Source organism: Pelophylax lessonae, assembly GCF_965119305.1.
Source record: "Pelophylax lessonae genome assembly, chromosome: 3".
Taxonomy (NCBI): domain Eukaryota; kingdom Metazoa; phylum Chordata; class Amphibia; order Anura; family Ranidae; genus Pelophylax; species Pelophylax lessonae.
Window position 1 is genome coordinate 350,685,501 of NC_138770.1, and position 16,291 is coordinate 350,701,791.

Below are 16,291 nucleotides of genomic sequence, written 5' to 3' on the forward strand. Positions count from 1 at the left end.
TTAAAGTAATGAAGGCTTATCATTAAAAATACTTGCTCCCTTATCAATAATATATATATTTTATATTTAAGAAGGTAATTCATACCAGTATGTGTCATTTGATCATTTTAAGAAGGTTGGATATCTCACACATCTCTGTGACATTGTGTGCCTTTTTAATGCCCAACTCTAATTAAAAACATATTAATTCAGTATGTATGTAATTTTTATACAATTAACATGCAATTCCTAGCAAACAGGTGAATACATGTGTACTGTTCTGCCTGCCATCCAATTTGTAATCTTGCTCAAGCAACATTGTGAGTGCACTCATTTTGTGCCTCCTGGATTGCTATTCTAATGACTGGACAGAGGTGGGAATGCTGATGTATTGTCCATTGGACATGCTGGAGTTGGAGACATGACATAGGAAGCTGAATTTGCTGAACTAGGAAATACCTTAATGGTTTTGGTAAGATTGACTGTACAGAAGTACAAACCGTCCAGCAGGAAAAATGGTGATCATTTATGTTTTTATAATGGGTATTTGGCTATTTGTCAGGAGTTAAATTTTAAGTATATAGTATAATTTACAATTGTAAATTGTAACATTAACATGTACTGTAATAAACAATGCACTTGTAATATGTGTGTTAGCTCTACCTATTTTGTTTACGGTTTCTTCGATATTGGCCTCTCTTATTACACTGGAATGATATATAAATGGTTGAAGAATATGGTTCATAAAGCGTACACATTGTACATAAGTGCAATACATGACCATCACTAATACGCTGTCTTATTGAAAGAACACAATGAAACCAAATACTTTTGTTTTCAGTAGTTTTATTGAAAAAAACGCCTCTTTTGTTTCAGAAATAAATAAAAATATAAGGCAGTGAAATTCACAATTTGCAGTTAAAATTTTTCAGACAGCAAATCTATTTTCATAGTCTTGCAGGTTTATTTTAAACTGCTTTGAGAACTAGGAAACACTATATTCTGAAATTTGTCCATACTAAATATACAGCACAAACATGCAATTCCATTTTCTGCAGGACTGACTGCAATTTGGCATACATGTAACTGTTAATGTGTTTACAATATAAACCTGCACCCAACAGGTGCACTATGTTTACCTATGTTGAAAGGTTTCTGGATGCTTAAAAGGAGGCAGCGTACAAAAAGCAGTATATTCCCTACAAAGTATAATGCAGGTGTGAGTAGAAGGGTACATGTTGTACAGAGAAAATGGTTTGTTAATTGGGCATTCTAGGACTGGCAACGTGGTCTATGAAGCAGGGATGTGACATACATTTCTGCTATATAACATTCTATAAAATTTTGTATCTTTATTCACACATTTGGAAAAATGCAAAAGCACAACATATTTTACAAGCATTTAGACACGCATGGGATAAGAAGCATCATACTGTTTTCTACGGTGAGATCTACTAATCGCAACATAAACATAAACAAGGTATGTGTACATATGGGCAAGTGCATTTCTTGATTGCAGTATCCTGTAAGGAAATTGGAAAGCATGCCTATCCACTTACTCTCCGTGCATTGTTTGACTGTTGTAACTAAGTAATGACACATATAGAGTATTAAATACAAAAAATGTTATGATTTCACTACATTCTTTCTTAGGGATCTTCTCCATCGCATATGTTCAGCATAGTCTGGCTGCATGTCCTGTCCATAGTCATCATCATCTGGTCTTTCTGGTGGTATTTGGACTAGGTAGGGTTGACTGTCAGGCTCAATTGGTCCACTTTCAGGTTGATAAGGTTCTGGTTAAAAATATTTGTTCGATTGAACAAAATAATTATCTCATGATACTAATCCATGGACATATTGTATGATACATTTACATACATGTGTACATATATATTGGCATTCTATATATATATTGACAAACCTATATATAGATATACCTATATATGATATCAGATTAGCTAGCTGTTTAGTTCTACATTATTAAGTTTATGCAAGCTAGGTAAATATAGCTTGAAGATACCTCAAGACATAAAATGCATTTGATTTTGCTGTGTTTCACAGTTTATATACATTTCTTATTGATGTCTTCTTCTTATTTGATAGTTAGAAGTCAGTGTATTATCAATTAGGGACAGATAATTTAGTGAAAAATTACACACTGTATAATAAAATGCATTTTGTATTGGATTATACATTGTATAATTCAATATATTTTTTTCATGGAACATGGTGAATGTTAGCTGAAATAATTTATAAGTAAATGATTGTGATTGAATCTAATCTGCAACAATAAATAATGTAATACATATTGCTAGAGGCATTGTCATTAGGTCATCATTATATATTATAATGTTCAGGTACATAGAAAGTTAAATGCTTTAGAGGTTATGTCATTTTTCAGTCTTGCCTGAGAGACAGTAGCACCGTAGAACTTTCAAAAGGATGAAGGGTCAATGGTTATTCTAGCAGATAGCAAGCAGCAGGCTTTAAAGTATTAGCATCATGTAAAACAATGTTAACTGATTTTAGTGGATATGTTGTCAAACAAATCATTTACAAGCCACAATTAGTTTATTATTTACATAAATCATTTCTATTTCCATATGTTAAATCTCTATTTAGAAGGGCTACTTCAGATACAGCAGTTAGTAGTTATATTGACCTCTCATATAACTGAGGCCCTGTATTCTGTTCTCATACTTGACATGACTTTTTTTTCACTACAGAAATGCAAACAGGCTTTGTAAGCTGACATCGCTGTCCTGGTTTCCATTCCGTTGTTAGTATAGAAAATAGTCCCCTTTTTTGTGATGGCAATACAAGTCATTAGCTATATCCATGGTGAAATTTCCCAAATAAATCATTTCAGAGTAAGCACGTGCGCAAACATCTCAGAAACACGATTTTCATCAATTCAAACAGCACTGGAGACTAAAATGTGTTAGCCGGAACCTGTAACAGGTCAAATATGTTGTTAGTGTTTAAAAGTAAGAGATGCACAATACATTGTTTTCCACCTAAATACAGTACTGACTTTAGTTCAAGGATTCATATATAAAGCAAAAAAAATAAATAATACATGCTTTTCTGCAGCCATTTTTTTTCCTCTTCTGCTTGCACATTTTTGGAGACAGGGTGGTGTTTTGGGGTGTGCACTAACCAGGGAATAAGGTAGAAGGAGACTAGTACACTTATGCTGGACTTCACCTGCTGACTCCACAGTAACATATCTTCCTTTGTGTATAAAAATACTGCTGTTGGAGCTTTCTGGTAAGCCCCTCACCCCACACTATTGCCCATAACTATGTTGGCCAGCCTCAGTAGCTAATAGTTGTATTTTTGTTGCTCTCTGAAAAAAATAGGCAAGAGACAGGAGAGCCATTTATAGTGTATTTTTAGGTTTTTCATAGTCACAAATAGGAAAGGATAGTGAAATAATAGTATTTACATCTGAATAGGTTGCAATGGAACATCACAAATGGTATGCAACCTTGTCAACCAGAATGTAAAGACTATAATGTATCTGTCTCCACGTTGATCTTTCTTTTGGTAGGTGGTCACACTTACTTCTATAGGGAAAACCAGACCATTGTCCCTTGGGCTGGTCTATGTCAGGAGTGGTTGGTGGGATAAGAGATGTACAAAAACAGCATATGTGACACATGCACTGAAAAAGTTTTGAGTAGCGATGAAATGCATTAAATGGTGTTTAATACAATATCTGAAACATGAAAAGTAGGAATGGGGGAGAAGGGGCAGGCAAGTTTCATTATAAAGTGTGGAAGCGTTGCTTGTAAGAATTGCGGTGACAGGAGACAAAATAAAATATTAAAAATAATATTATTTTATTTAAAATAATTGATTAAAAGGTTGCCCCATTTGACCTTTTTTTTAAATAATAAATAAGCCTACATCATATAGCATATATACAAACAAGGAAAGGATCTCTTTCCACCATGAAGGAAACGCCTACCTTAAGAGTTTTTTTTTAGAAATTGCCATTTCTAAAAAAATATATACATTACTTGGTTATAATGCTTGTCCTCTGTTTCTGAGCAACTAACCCAGACAAAATATGGAAATTTAACTTGCTGCAAGATTTTTCTGGGCCAGAAAACAATGGAGCCAGAGACAGCCAGGCACCTGACATTTTAAAAAGAAGACCACCATGCAAGAAGTAGGTCAGCAATGACAGCCATGATACTTCTTTCACAAGAGGTTTCCTTCTAACAGGCCTTTAGGTTTATGTACCTTGCCCAAGCAGCATATCAAACAATTTATAGCCAACATATAGCAATATATTTTTCTAAAATGAAAGAGACAGCAAATATATGTTTAGCTTAAGATAAATGTCCAACAAATAAATTGAATACCTTAATTCCTAAAGTAATATACACTCACTATTAATTATTACTTGCATTGTTTGTGAATTAATATGGAGCAGGAAATATATTAAAGTAAGCAATAAATAAAAAAAAAAAAAACAAAACAGAACGATTATAATCATCAATCAGTTGTTTAAGAATTGAATTCATACTAGCAAAAGTGTTATATCTTGTTAGCCTCCACAAACCATTAAGACAATATAATTCATAACATACCTGGATATCCTTGGCCATTGTAAGGAATACTTGCACATAGTGAAGCATCACAATACCCAGATGGACCAACAGGACCCCTAATTCCTTGGTTGCCCGGTCGGCCAGGAGGTCCTGGAGGCCCCGTAGAGCCAGTAGACCCTGGTGGTCCTGTTCTGGATTCACCTGGGGGCCCTGATTTTAAAACAGAAATACAAAATTCTGTAAGGTTTGTTTTCTATTGTTTTAAACTAGAACTTATAATTCATCTGGCACTGAAATTGTCTAGACATATACTTGTACAATGCTAGAGCAAAAAATGTCAGCATCTGCATGTGTTGTTAATGAAGACACCACCAAATTAACCAAAACATGTTGAAATCTTTGGCTATATTTATTTTTCAATGCACCCACACAATGTCTATTTTGCTCGGGATCAGATCTGGCAAGACAGGGACAACTTAAAAACATCAAATAACTCCTTTGGTTCATTTCCACATCTAAAATATAATGACCTCTAGGAAAACTATCACATACTAAAGCACACAGCAGTCTAACTAAAAGGTATTAGTGCATCAAATTTGCTACTCTGTGGCCCATGGGCAGATGAAGTAATGTTTTTTTTGGAACCAGTACTATTATGGTTAGCAAAAATGTAAATCTTGAATCAAGTAAGGATAAAATTGTTGCAAGCGTCTTGTACATTTTGTAATTAAAAACTGTGTTTTAACTACAAATTAAATACAGAAACAGCCTGAAAGCTATCCTGCTAGACTTTGGCAGATAATCAGGGAATACAACAAGTAATAGATTAGGAGACTGGTTGTCTAGAATAGAGTACTATTTGTAAAGTTGTATGTTATTCAGTAACAGTTGAAAAGCACAACGAGAAATACAAGTTTAGAAGTAAAACTATACATCTGCTTCCATACTAAATGTTCCACATTTAATTTTGTAACGCACAGTTGGTTCAGATGACTTCATCAAGCAAAGTATTACATTGGTGGCCATGTAAAAAAGGAACATATATTAATGAGTGCAGTAGAAGATTAGAACGTGGCAAAGCAAAGCATCTTCACCTAACAAAACCTCACAATATTGACCTATCACCTAAAATTAAAGTAAAATCAGAAAAGAGAGCAAATTTCTTTTTTAAATATTCTATTTTAGAGCTCACCTCACACACTTGGAAAATATGTGACTCACCTAATGTTCTTAATACCGGTCTTTAAAAATTGTCCTTCAAGAGCTTCACCATCCCCCACAAAAAAAATTGTTAATATGTCGCTAAAGTTTTTTCTTCTTTCTATGCTGCATAAACATACTCATAAGCTTAGCAAATCCAGTGTGGTCTTCTTCTCCCACACCGCACTCCTCCTGCCCCATATTCTTAAATTAAAAGGATTTTGCAATAGTGTGAAAGGAGAGGGGTAGAGCAATATTATATAAACTAGAAAAAGTGGATGAAGGTCTGCTTTAAATCTAAAGGGTTGAATGATGTTTGATGATCTGCCTAGGCCATCTACCAATGCAAAAAGTGAGAGGCACGTTGTTCCTTCCAGGAATTCTCAGGTAAGATGAAAAAGGAAAAGAAAGGGTGCACCGCTAGATAAAAAAACCATACAAAGATTCAAAAGAATCTATAAGCAGTCTTGTTAGGGATAAATCAGCAAGTGTCCGTGATTCCAAGATGGCATTGCAGGATAAACATTTCACCACCACCAGATATCACCAAAATATCACAGGGGCGCCCCTGACGACGTCATTGCTGACAAAACACCACGTCGGGCGGGCTACGGAGCGTGTGATGTCATTGCACCAGAGGACGCAGCGCCCATTTTCTTGGAAGGAAACAGACTATCCCACACTGTCTATATGCTGATGCCATCTTGACTAAATGTGAGTGAGGGTCTTGAGGATCTGGTGATCGATTTGTCACTTCACATCTCCTGAGAATTGTCGGAGACCTGTGGTTACTTTACACCTCCTGGGAACTGTCGGAGACCTGTGGTCAAGGTAGAGGAGCCAGTGTGGGCATTATTTATTTGGTGCAGTCTTATCAGCCTGACGGTAAGGGTCAGTACTTTTGGTAATATCTGGTGGTGGTGAAATGTTTATCCTGCAATGCCATCTTGGAATTACGGACACTTGCTGATTTATACCGAACAAGACTGCTTATAGATTCTTTGTAATCTGTGTATGTTTTTTTATCTAGCGCTGCACCCTTTCTTTTCTTTTATTTTGATTGTGTATGTTTATATCCTGACATATGTGCAGCTGCTCTTTGTGTTCTTTATACATATATTCCTTACTTTTATATTTATATTTTTATTGAATTGATTGTCCCCAGCGCAGTTTTTCTCTTGTTTTAAGATGAAAAAGGAGTCAGTCCTTTGGAGATAGGAAAGTAAATTTGAACACCTAGAACCACATCCAAACAACATAAGGATATCTCCTTTAGATGTACCTGGTTCACTGGGTTAAGGTGAAAAGAGAAACTACCTTATGGAGAAAAGAGGCCTTAGGCCTTAAAAGAGGAGTTCAGGATTAAAAAAGAAGAAAAAAATCTATACTCACCTAGGTGTCACCACCGTCTCTATAGTGAGAACTGAGTGATCAAACATCGCTGATTGCTCCGTCCTTCCCTCCACTCTGAGCAGAGAGTCATGACTGAGCAGATATCGACAAAATGGTCGAGATCTTTTCAGAGCCTGGACCAGTTCTGGGATGTCAGCCTTAAAGACAAGGCCACTAACTTAGAAATCTGCCTCAAAAAGTTGATGACAACAAATAAAGGGACCTTGTAAATGAGAGTAGATGGAGGAAATTCTCTCATGGTTTAAAAAAAGGGTTTCTGAAGAACCAAAAGAACAAGGCCAAGGTCCCCACAGGAATCACAGGTGGACATACAGGGGGGAACTATGTAAGTGACACCTTGTACAAGGGATTTTACTAGGGAATGGGAGACAATGGGTCTTTGGAAAAGAATTACAAGTGCCAAGATCTGACCTTTGATGCTTCTCAAAGTTAAATGTTGATCAAGACCAGACTGGAGAAAGGCCAGTATTCTTCCCATGGAGTATCTCCTGGGATTGAAATTCCTTCCATCACACAATGCAAAGTAAGCCTTTAGGTGCAATGTGGCACTTGCGAGAGGAGAACTTTAGAAGCATGGGCATAATGGAATTGGATTGCCCCCTATCTTTAGGACCTGGGCTTCAACAACCATGTCATTAAAAACAGAAACTCTGAAACAGAGTGGTAAACTGGTCTTTGGGACAGAAGATTTTGGCAATCTGGGAGAATCCAAATAGAGTCCATTGGAATTCTGATGAGATCCAAATACCACATCTGCCTCGACCGGTTCAGTGTGATGACAATCAGCAGGGCATACCCTGCTATGGCTAGAGTATTCCTGGACCTAGAAAATAAATTATACTCAGTTTTTTGTAGAATCTGCAAGCCAGGAGGTCCATGAGACAAACATCTTAAACACTTGCAGGTGAAGAGGCCACTCTTTATGGCACTGACAACTGAAAAAACTCCACCTGCAAGTTTTCCAAACCAGGAGTGTGCACAGCAGACAGATCTGAAACAAGAAGGTTTTGCCCAAGCCAGAATCCATCCATTCTCTCTTTTACCCATAAGACCTCTGGTTGCTCACTGACGACTGGCATATGCCACCACAGGGGTACTGTACAACTGAATCTGGGTTGAATGACCCTGAGGTTGAGGGGTGCAGTGGTAAAGGAAATAACAGAATTGGTCTGAGTTTCAGTATGTTGATTGGGAGGTGAGCGTCCTTCTAGCATCTCCTGCACCAAAATGATGTCTAGGACTTCTTCACAACCTGTTGGGTTTAAAGGAAGGATTCCCCCAACTCCAGGGCAAGATCCATGAGCCACCAGGTCAGGGATATCCTAACCCTGGGTGTCAGATGCATATGACGCTCCAGATACCGTGCCTTCTTGGCCTTCTTGTTGCACACAGCCAGAATGTTATGTTGCAACAGTCTGAAGTGGAATAGGCCATATAGAGTTGCCTCAATCGGTGAAACCATTAGGTCCAGAACCCGTAAGAAAAAACAAAGGACTTGTTGGCTCTTTGACTGCAGAGTTTGAATCTTAGAGTGGAGATTCAAGAGTATGTCTTGCAGTAGAAGAAACCTGGACTGGGCCATACCTAGAAGCAGACCTTGATACTCAAGTGATTGGTTCCAGCCTTGATTTTTGATAGTTCAGAACTCAACCGAACCACTGTAGAGTCTGAGTTTGAGGGGAAATTGGTAGCGAAGGCTTTGGCAACTGTTCACTTAAGGGAAGGTCATTCAGGTATCCCATTATGTGGATACCCTGTTAATGAAGCACAGCTAGTACAGGAGCTAGAACCACGGTGATGACCCAAGGTGCAGTGGACAGACTGAAGGGAAGGGCAACAAATTTGCAGTGTTAAGTGTTCACCGCACAATGCAGGAAGACATTGATGCACTGGAAAGATGATGATACTCAAGTAGAAATTCTTGATATCCACACAGGCCAGAAGTTCCCCCAGATGAATAGAAGCAATGATTGATCTAAATGAGTCCATGCTGACTTTTTTTTCACTTGAAGACATTGAGAGCCTTTAAGTCCAGAAAGGTGGGAATGCCCCCTTTTGCTTTGGGGACAGTTAACAGGTTTGAGTAGAAACCCTGACACTTTTCTTGTTCCCAAACAATGGCAATGACTCCCTCAGAAAGTGACCCATACCTGTTTCAAGGTGTCAGGGAGATCTGCTAGTCTTTGCTGGGTTGTTTGCAGAGTTGACAACAAGAAGCAGGGCAGAGGGAGAACTTTAAACTCTACACTGTAGGCAGGCACCTGAGATACTTATAGATCAGGTGATTGCAATTGTGGAAGTGTCCCCTCATTGCAAGAATGACCTGTTCACAAGCTTTGAAGTTTTTGAAGTCCAAGACTTGCTGTGTGACTGGGTCCCAGGTTTGGACTTGGGCTCAGAGGACTGGGGAAATTTGAGCCAAAGGGAGAGATCAATTCTAGAAATTAGGCATATGCTATCAGTAAGCTCATCAAAACAGTAGTGCAGGGCTACAAGTTACAGTTTCCAGAGAACCATAGGATTAGTAAAGATAAATCATGGATCCCTAGACATTTTAGTGATCCCTATCCCTAGGGTCTGGCAGATGGCAATAATCTGCTACAAAGTGAGGCCTGCTAAGAAAATAAGGCCTTAGAAAGGGCTTCAAGTCTTTTATCAACATGATATTTTTTTTCAACCTATTTTCAGCTTCAAAACTCGACAGGAGCTAACAAGTGCCAGATTCTAGTAAAACCAGCAGACCTTGCTATTTGTGCAAATAAAATAACAATTTTCTTACTAAGATCACATGCAATAACAATTTGGTACCTTTAGAGTAAACAGATCATTTTTGTACTGACCTGGTGGTCCAGGGAGACCTCTGGGTCCTTGAGATCCAATTCCAGAATTACCTCTTTCCCCTTTTTCTCCTGGTATTCCTAGGGTAAATGCAACATGGTATTATTTTATAGTACATGATACTACATTTGGTGACAAACACTTTCACAAATACTTTCAATATGTGACAAACCACTGTCCATACAAATGTACATAATGTAAAACCAATTTTAGAGGATAGTATTTTATTTGCTTTTTATTAGATTCTAAATAATTTGGTCTTTTCTATTAATACTGTATAACACCTCTTGGTATTACCTCTTTCTCCAGGTGGTCCTTGAGCACCAGGTGTTCCTGGGAATCCAGATCTTCCTGCAGGTCCAGGTTCACCTCTCATACCAGAACTGCCTGGAGGACCAGGCGGACCTGGAGGTCCAGGTTGATTGCGATTGGAATAATAGTCATTTGGAATCTGGTTCAACATTTGGCTAAATCTGCTCATTTGACCTAGGAAAACAGAATATATATATATATCACGGGAAGGTAAATTATTAGCATACCTCTACACATGGGTGTAATTTAAATAGTCCAGTTAAAACTCGATGAGCAGTTGGTAAAGTGGTTTAGATGTTAAAGATCAGATGTCAGTATGTTTTATGATTGTAAATGTTTTATATATGGAATAAAAGCATGTAAGTGGAACAACCTCCAAGCATAAGTGGTAACAAAACATTTTAAATATGCGTGGTACAGTCTGGGATTTTACTCAGAGGGAAAATTGGCAAGCTGGGTGGGCCAAATGCTTATCTGTCTTAAACTTCCATTCAATTCAGAGTTTTTTTGGCACTGAATGGTCTGCAGTAGCGCTGGAAGGCAATCATTAACCAGTAATGCTGACATTCTATAGTATACAAAAAACACTTCCCTTCTATCCTCTTGTATCAAACATATCATGTAGAAAGTAATGTAAAAAGCATGTGAAACAGGGGTAACCACGGAAGCACTGAGGTCATTGTAACATAATGAACTTACAATTTCCCACTACTGAAACAATTTAGGTTTCTAAGTGAAGGTATTTCCTTTATATTGTAGAAGTATAAAGCTCACAAGAGGGAATACAGCTTGCACAATTTTAACTTTTGCTAGCCCTGGCTAACTATGAAAAGGCTTGTATAAAAAGGTGCACTGGTAGTTTTGTTCAGTGAAGTGTTTTTTTTTTTCTTAAGTGTTTATATCTATCTATGCCATGTATGCTGTGTCTCATATGTTGTTTAACAGTTTAACAGTTTAAATGAATAATACCTGCTTGGGACACATCTGTGTAAAAAGACAGAATGGTTGCCAACAACAAGAGCTTCTTTGCAAATAATAGGATTTCCTATTTTAAAAAGTGCTTAGAAAAATTAAAGCTCTCCAATTTCTATAAATTCTACTTCATGCACCAAAGTGGGTATTTTTTTTTCTTTTAAATATGAAACACTAATAGCTCTCTGTTATAGAAATATGTATAGTCTTTATATATTCAACAATCTAACCTTAGGAATACAAATATGTTTTTTTCTTTAACAATGTCATATTCTTATTCATTTAGACTACACAAAGGGCTAACATAAATAACCTCAATGTGTAGATAAATCTACATGTTTTCCTTAAGTTCACATCTCTTTATTTCAAGTCTTTTCAAAAGTTTTACGCTGGGAAACTTCATTATACAGGCATCCTCATGTTTTTAATTATCCCATAAATTATACATATTGTAGATGTCATACGATAAAACACATTGGTCCTTGCTGTGAACAAAACCTAATGCCCTCTATCAAGCTAGTTTCCAGTTTCTTCCAATGATTCAAAAAATTAGAAGTTACGTTTTTTTTCAAAAGTGGGTCTGTAGTGCAAGTTTGACTGACGCAGGGACAATGGATTGTAATTTCCTTCAAAGGAAGTAGAGCTAGGCAAGAAAGACAATGATGTCTCTTTATGTTTGTCCTGTGACTTCCCACAAAACTCTGCTGTAGAGTATCCTGAACTTTTCAACTTACCACACTGTGCAATATTGTAAGTGTACTTTGAGGCAGTAATGTAGGGGATGCAAAGGAAGTAAAAGTAAGGTCACAATACTAGCAGTGCTTAAAAAAAGCACATTTACAGCATGTATATACAATAGCATAGTTGTCAGTAGTAATCTTTGATCTAGTAAAGCACTAACATGTTAGGTACTAACACACAAGCGCCAAAGGGAGACATTTGTGATTGCTGTTCATGAATGCCAGGCGTTACTCAATTCCTGGCATGGGAATGGCATATTTAGCTTTGTGCAGCATACATTTAATATTACTTGCATTGCTACTGCAGACTCATTCGGTTTTTTTTTTTTTTTTTTGCTTCTCTAGTAGAAGAGCACAAACCAGTGTTTTAAGATATATTTATTTGTTCACATGCTTGATGTAAATTCACCAAAAACCAATAATAACTGCAAATGCAGAATATAAGTGTATTAGAGGATTGATTGATGGAAAGTCAATACATATTAAAGAATTGAGAGCTCATCCTTTTTGTTAATGCTATCTAACATATTGCTAATATAAGTATTTGCATGTATTTCTTTGCTCTATATGCAGTATTCAATTTAAGTGTACTTTTCACACAATTATATTACAAAAGCAAGAGTGTTTTTCCACTTACTGTTTATCATTTGTTCGCAAACTTGTCTTGCCACTGCTCTCATCATATTCTGAGAAGCAACATCTCCCTAATGGAAAAATACATGTTGTAGACCAAATCATTACCAGAATATATACTTTAGCTCTGTAGGCATAGGTAAGAATATACACAACTTCAATAAAATCTACAATGATTTCCTTAACTTACCCTGTCACCCTTATCTCCCTTTGCCCCTGGTGAGCCCTATAAAAGAAGGATCATATATTACTTTATGTCAGCTATAAAGGTAGTCACAAATCATAACATTTTAGAAAACTACCATGTATTATTTATATGTAATATTTCTTATAACTGTAAAGTCTGTATTCTAAGACCGTATACAACTGAATTATCTGTAATACATTTAAAAAACACATCGTAAAAGCAGTTTGAGTTGTTTCACAGAAAGCAGGAAATATTAGTACTGATCAAACATATAAAGTGTTTGAGTCCAATTTGGTATCCATAAATGGAAACTTGTCCAGATTGTTCTCTTACCCCTGTTGTCTTCTCTTAAACACCATTTTGGACCTTAATTGTTAATCCTTTTGTTAGGCTTAGGATCAGAGGTTAAGTGTTAGGGTAAGGGTTATAGTTAGAGTTCGTGTTAGGTTAGGGATCATGTTCATTGTTATGTTGGAAGAAAGGGAGTTACACTTCTATGGTTAGTTGTTAGATTTTAGTGTTAGAGGGTAGGGTATTAACATTTGGGGGAAGAAGAGATTATGTGTGACATGATGCAGGTGATAGATAGTAGCTGGGGACCTAAGGGCTTGGTAAAGTTTGTATTTGTTTTTGGTGTTAAAAGCCCTGCAACCAAATATCCTGCACTTGCCTTGAAGCCAGAAAGTAATATAATGTCCCTGTGGTTTCCCTAGTTAAGGCAAAGACCTTAGACTCCATACACTGTGTGAGACTATGCATAATACTGGTGACATAGGGGATACTCAACTTCTAATCCTATAGCTTTCAAGCAGCAATTCATGTCATACATAGTGGCATAGTGCTGGGCCAGTTTAAGATTAATGGTTCAACTGCTACTATGTAAACATTTTTGATTTGCATTTCTACTGTATTTTAAACGGATTGGGTTGTTTAAAAGGAAAGGGTTCACATATACTTTAACCCCCTGTATACAACATGTGTGCCATTTGTAGACATGCAATTTAAAGTGGTAGTGAAGTCACATTTTTAACTTTGCCCTACAGGTATTTTCATAGTATGTCTTATCTGTAGGTACCTAAGAAATAGCCGGAATTGTGCTGTTTAGCGGATATTAACATTGGCTCCAGCTAATGACACTACTTGCACATGCATAATACTCTCTGCATTCATGAAACACTAAGTGTGCTGTAATTTCAGAGGGTGCTGTGACATGATAGTGACTCACGTGCACATGCACAGGAGTAATGTCATCGTGGCCCTGCCATTCAAGCAGCCGAAGAGCATGGACCCGGAAAGAAGACTGGGCAAAGATGGAAGTGCTGGGAACGATTACAGCTCAGCTCTGGAGGGCTCAGTTTCTAAGGTAAGCCTGTCATAATGTACCAGTATGCAGTGCTTTACTACCACAATATGCCATAATTTTGCAGGGGGACCATTTTAATTATTTTTTGTTTGTTTTTGGTTTTGTTTACAGTTTAATACTGCTTTAATTATTGTCTTGCTACAAAGCCTTCAGTGTAGGATACATCTGCAAACCACAGTTTCAGTGTTCCTTCTTGCATTGACTAACTTAAAATCCATACCTCAGTCTTTTGGTGAAGTACTACAAATAATTCTTAGTGTAATTTGTTTAAAAATAATAGTACAGATTTCTCATTTGAAAGATCTCTAAAAAATGTAAGGTTTACACTTAACATTTGGCCAGTAAAATTATTGGGCTTTGGCATTTAGGCCACTGGTCCTTGGACTTCCACTGAATGCCCCAGCACTTAGTCCTGAGACCATCCTCTGCAGTAGACAGCTGTGCCAGTTACCTACATCTGAGCGGGAATGGATGAAAGCTGTTATTGTCACCTAAGTGAGACAGTCTCCCTGTGTGCTTGTCAGCCTCTAGTATAAGGAAAACTGTCTGTCAGAAGTGTCTTGTCTTGAACTAGCCAACAAAAAGAAAACTGCCTGTACTGATTACAGCCAGCTGAAAAAGGTGGAAAACTAGCTTCAAGCATTGGTGCACACTATGTAAAAAATATGCATTTTTTTAAACCAAGCAGGTTTCATAATTGCTCCTCATCACAGATGTTGCATATTTTGAGAAATGCAATAAAAATTAAATAAATAAAAATGTTTTCATCAGCATTAATTTAGCAATTATTTCAGTATGGCTTTTCAACATTTTATAAATGTTGTATAATCAACCTTTTAAACTAAAACATAAAAACATCTGTAAGCCACCCTTATTAATTTGACTTTGCCCTTTTATCCTGTCATGCTAGTATTAGCAAGTCGTTTAAAATAAAATGATTGAAACCAGTAGAGAACATCAAAGTTCTCAGTTTCTCAAGAACAATGGCTTCATCTTACACACACAATTGAATGTTTCTTTTTCCAAAAAGATATTTGGGGGTTCAGTAATTCTCTTTTTAAAATGTCACCATGAAACTGTTAACTTTTTTGGCCTATACCTTAGATTGTCTTTAGCTATTGCTTGGTGGCTGTCACAGGTAGATTTGACCCATTAAGGGTGCACATGAAAGCATTGAACACCAAATAACTTAACAGTGTATTTGAGCAATGTGCACAGATGTGTCTCCACATTAGTCTTAATTGTGGAAAAAGCAATTCAATAGTAGAAAACATCCATAGTATGGTCGCAATTTAATAAAACATCCACATGTAAACTCCAGCCAAATATGTTAATGTAATAGATTGATTAGCTGGAGTTCCAAATTGCCTAAGCAACATGATCGCTTAGTTTTCTAAAATTCTACATTCATATTTTCAATATAATCAGCTTAATCAGTACTACCCAATGTACAGTACTTTAGCATATGATTGAATTGTATGGAGAATACATGCAAGCTAGTAATACTAACCAAAGTCTAACCAAAGCTGTTTGGCTTGTCTTAGCATGCCTGAATCTGGATTAATCAAAAGCATAATTGAAGTCTAAAACAATACAGCTGCAAGATTAGGATTTACTTTAAAGGGATGCAAAGTTCTAACCTTGTCTTTCTAATTTCCAAAATTGACAGAACTATGATTATATTGGAATTATTTTTTATTTATAGTAAAATGCTTTGGCACTTAAATTTTTTTTTTTTTTTTTAATTTTGCTTTACTCTTGTACTGTTGTACAATTGTACTGTTGTAATGTTGCTTTACTCTTACTGTTTTTTCTCATAATAGAGATGCTCCTCTACCTATACAGTGAGCAATATTACTGCATCTTCCTCTGGCTTCAGACAAAGTCACTAATAAAGAAAAACTCTATAAAGATAGCATCTCAAGGATGCTGCTTGTGACTTCATTAAGCAGTTTATAAATGCTTGATACCATGGTAATGAGTAAGCAAAAGGTGCCTGCTGACTCCTGTGACCCTAAGTACTTGTCCTGCAAATTCTTGTCTTCTAATATCCTTTTGTCACCTGTCTGCTGTCTGTCTCAACCTTCTG

The 16,291-nt window shown here is 36.7% G+C and overlaps 1 protein-coding gene across 1 annotated transcript in view; it reads right to left on the reverse strand.

Annotated features, from left to right (window-relative positions):
* Nucleotides 1-1,014: 1,014 nt before the first annotated feature.
* Nucleotides 1,015-16,291, reverse strand: part of COL12A1 (collagen type XII alpha 1 chain) — a 237,203-nt gene continuing 221,926 nt past the window's right edge. The window contains exons 60-65 of the mRNA XM_082249431.1: nt 12,843-12,878; nt 12,657-12,723; nt 10,293-10,481; nt 9,998-10,075; nt 4,584-4,754; nt 1,015-1,775 (exon numbers count right to left, since the gene is read on the reverse strand). Coding sequence (XP_082105557.1) covers nt 1,606-1,775; nt 4,584-4,754; nt 9,998-10,075; nt 10,293-10,481; nt 12,657-12,723; nt 12,843-12,878 — 711 coding nt within the window. The 3' untranslated portion in view covers nt 1,015-1,605. The remainder of the gene's footprint in view (nt 1,776-4,583; nt 4,755-9,997; nt 10,076-10,292; nt 10,482-12,656; nt 12,724-12,842; nt 12,879-16,291) is intronic.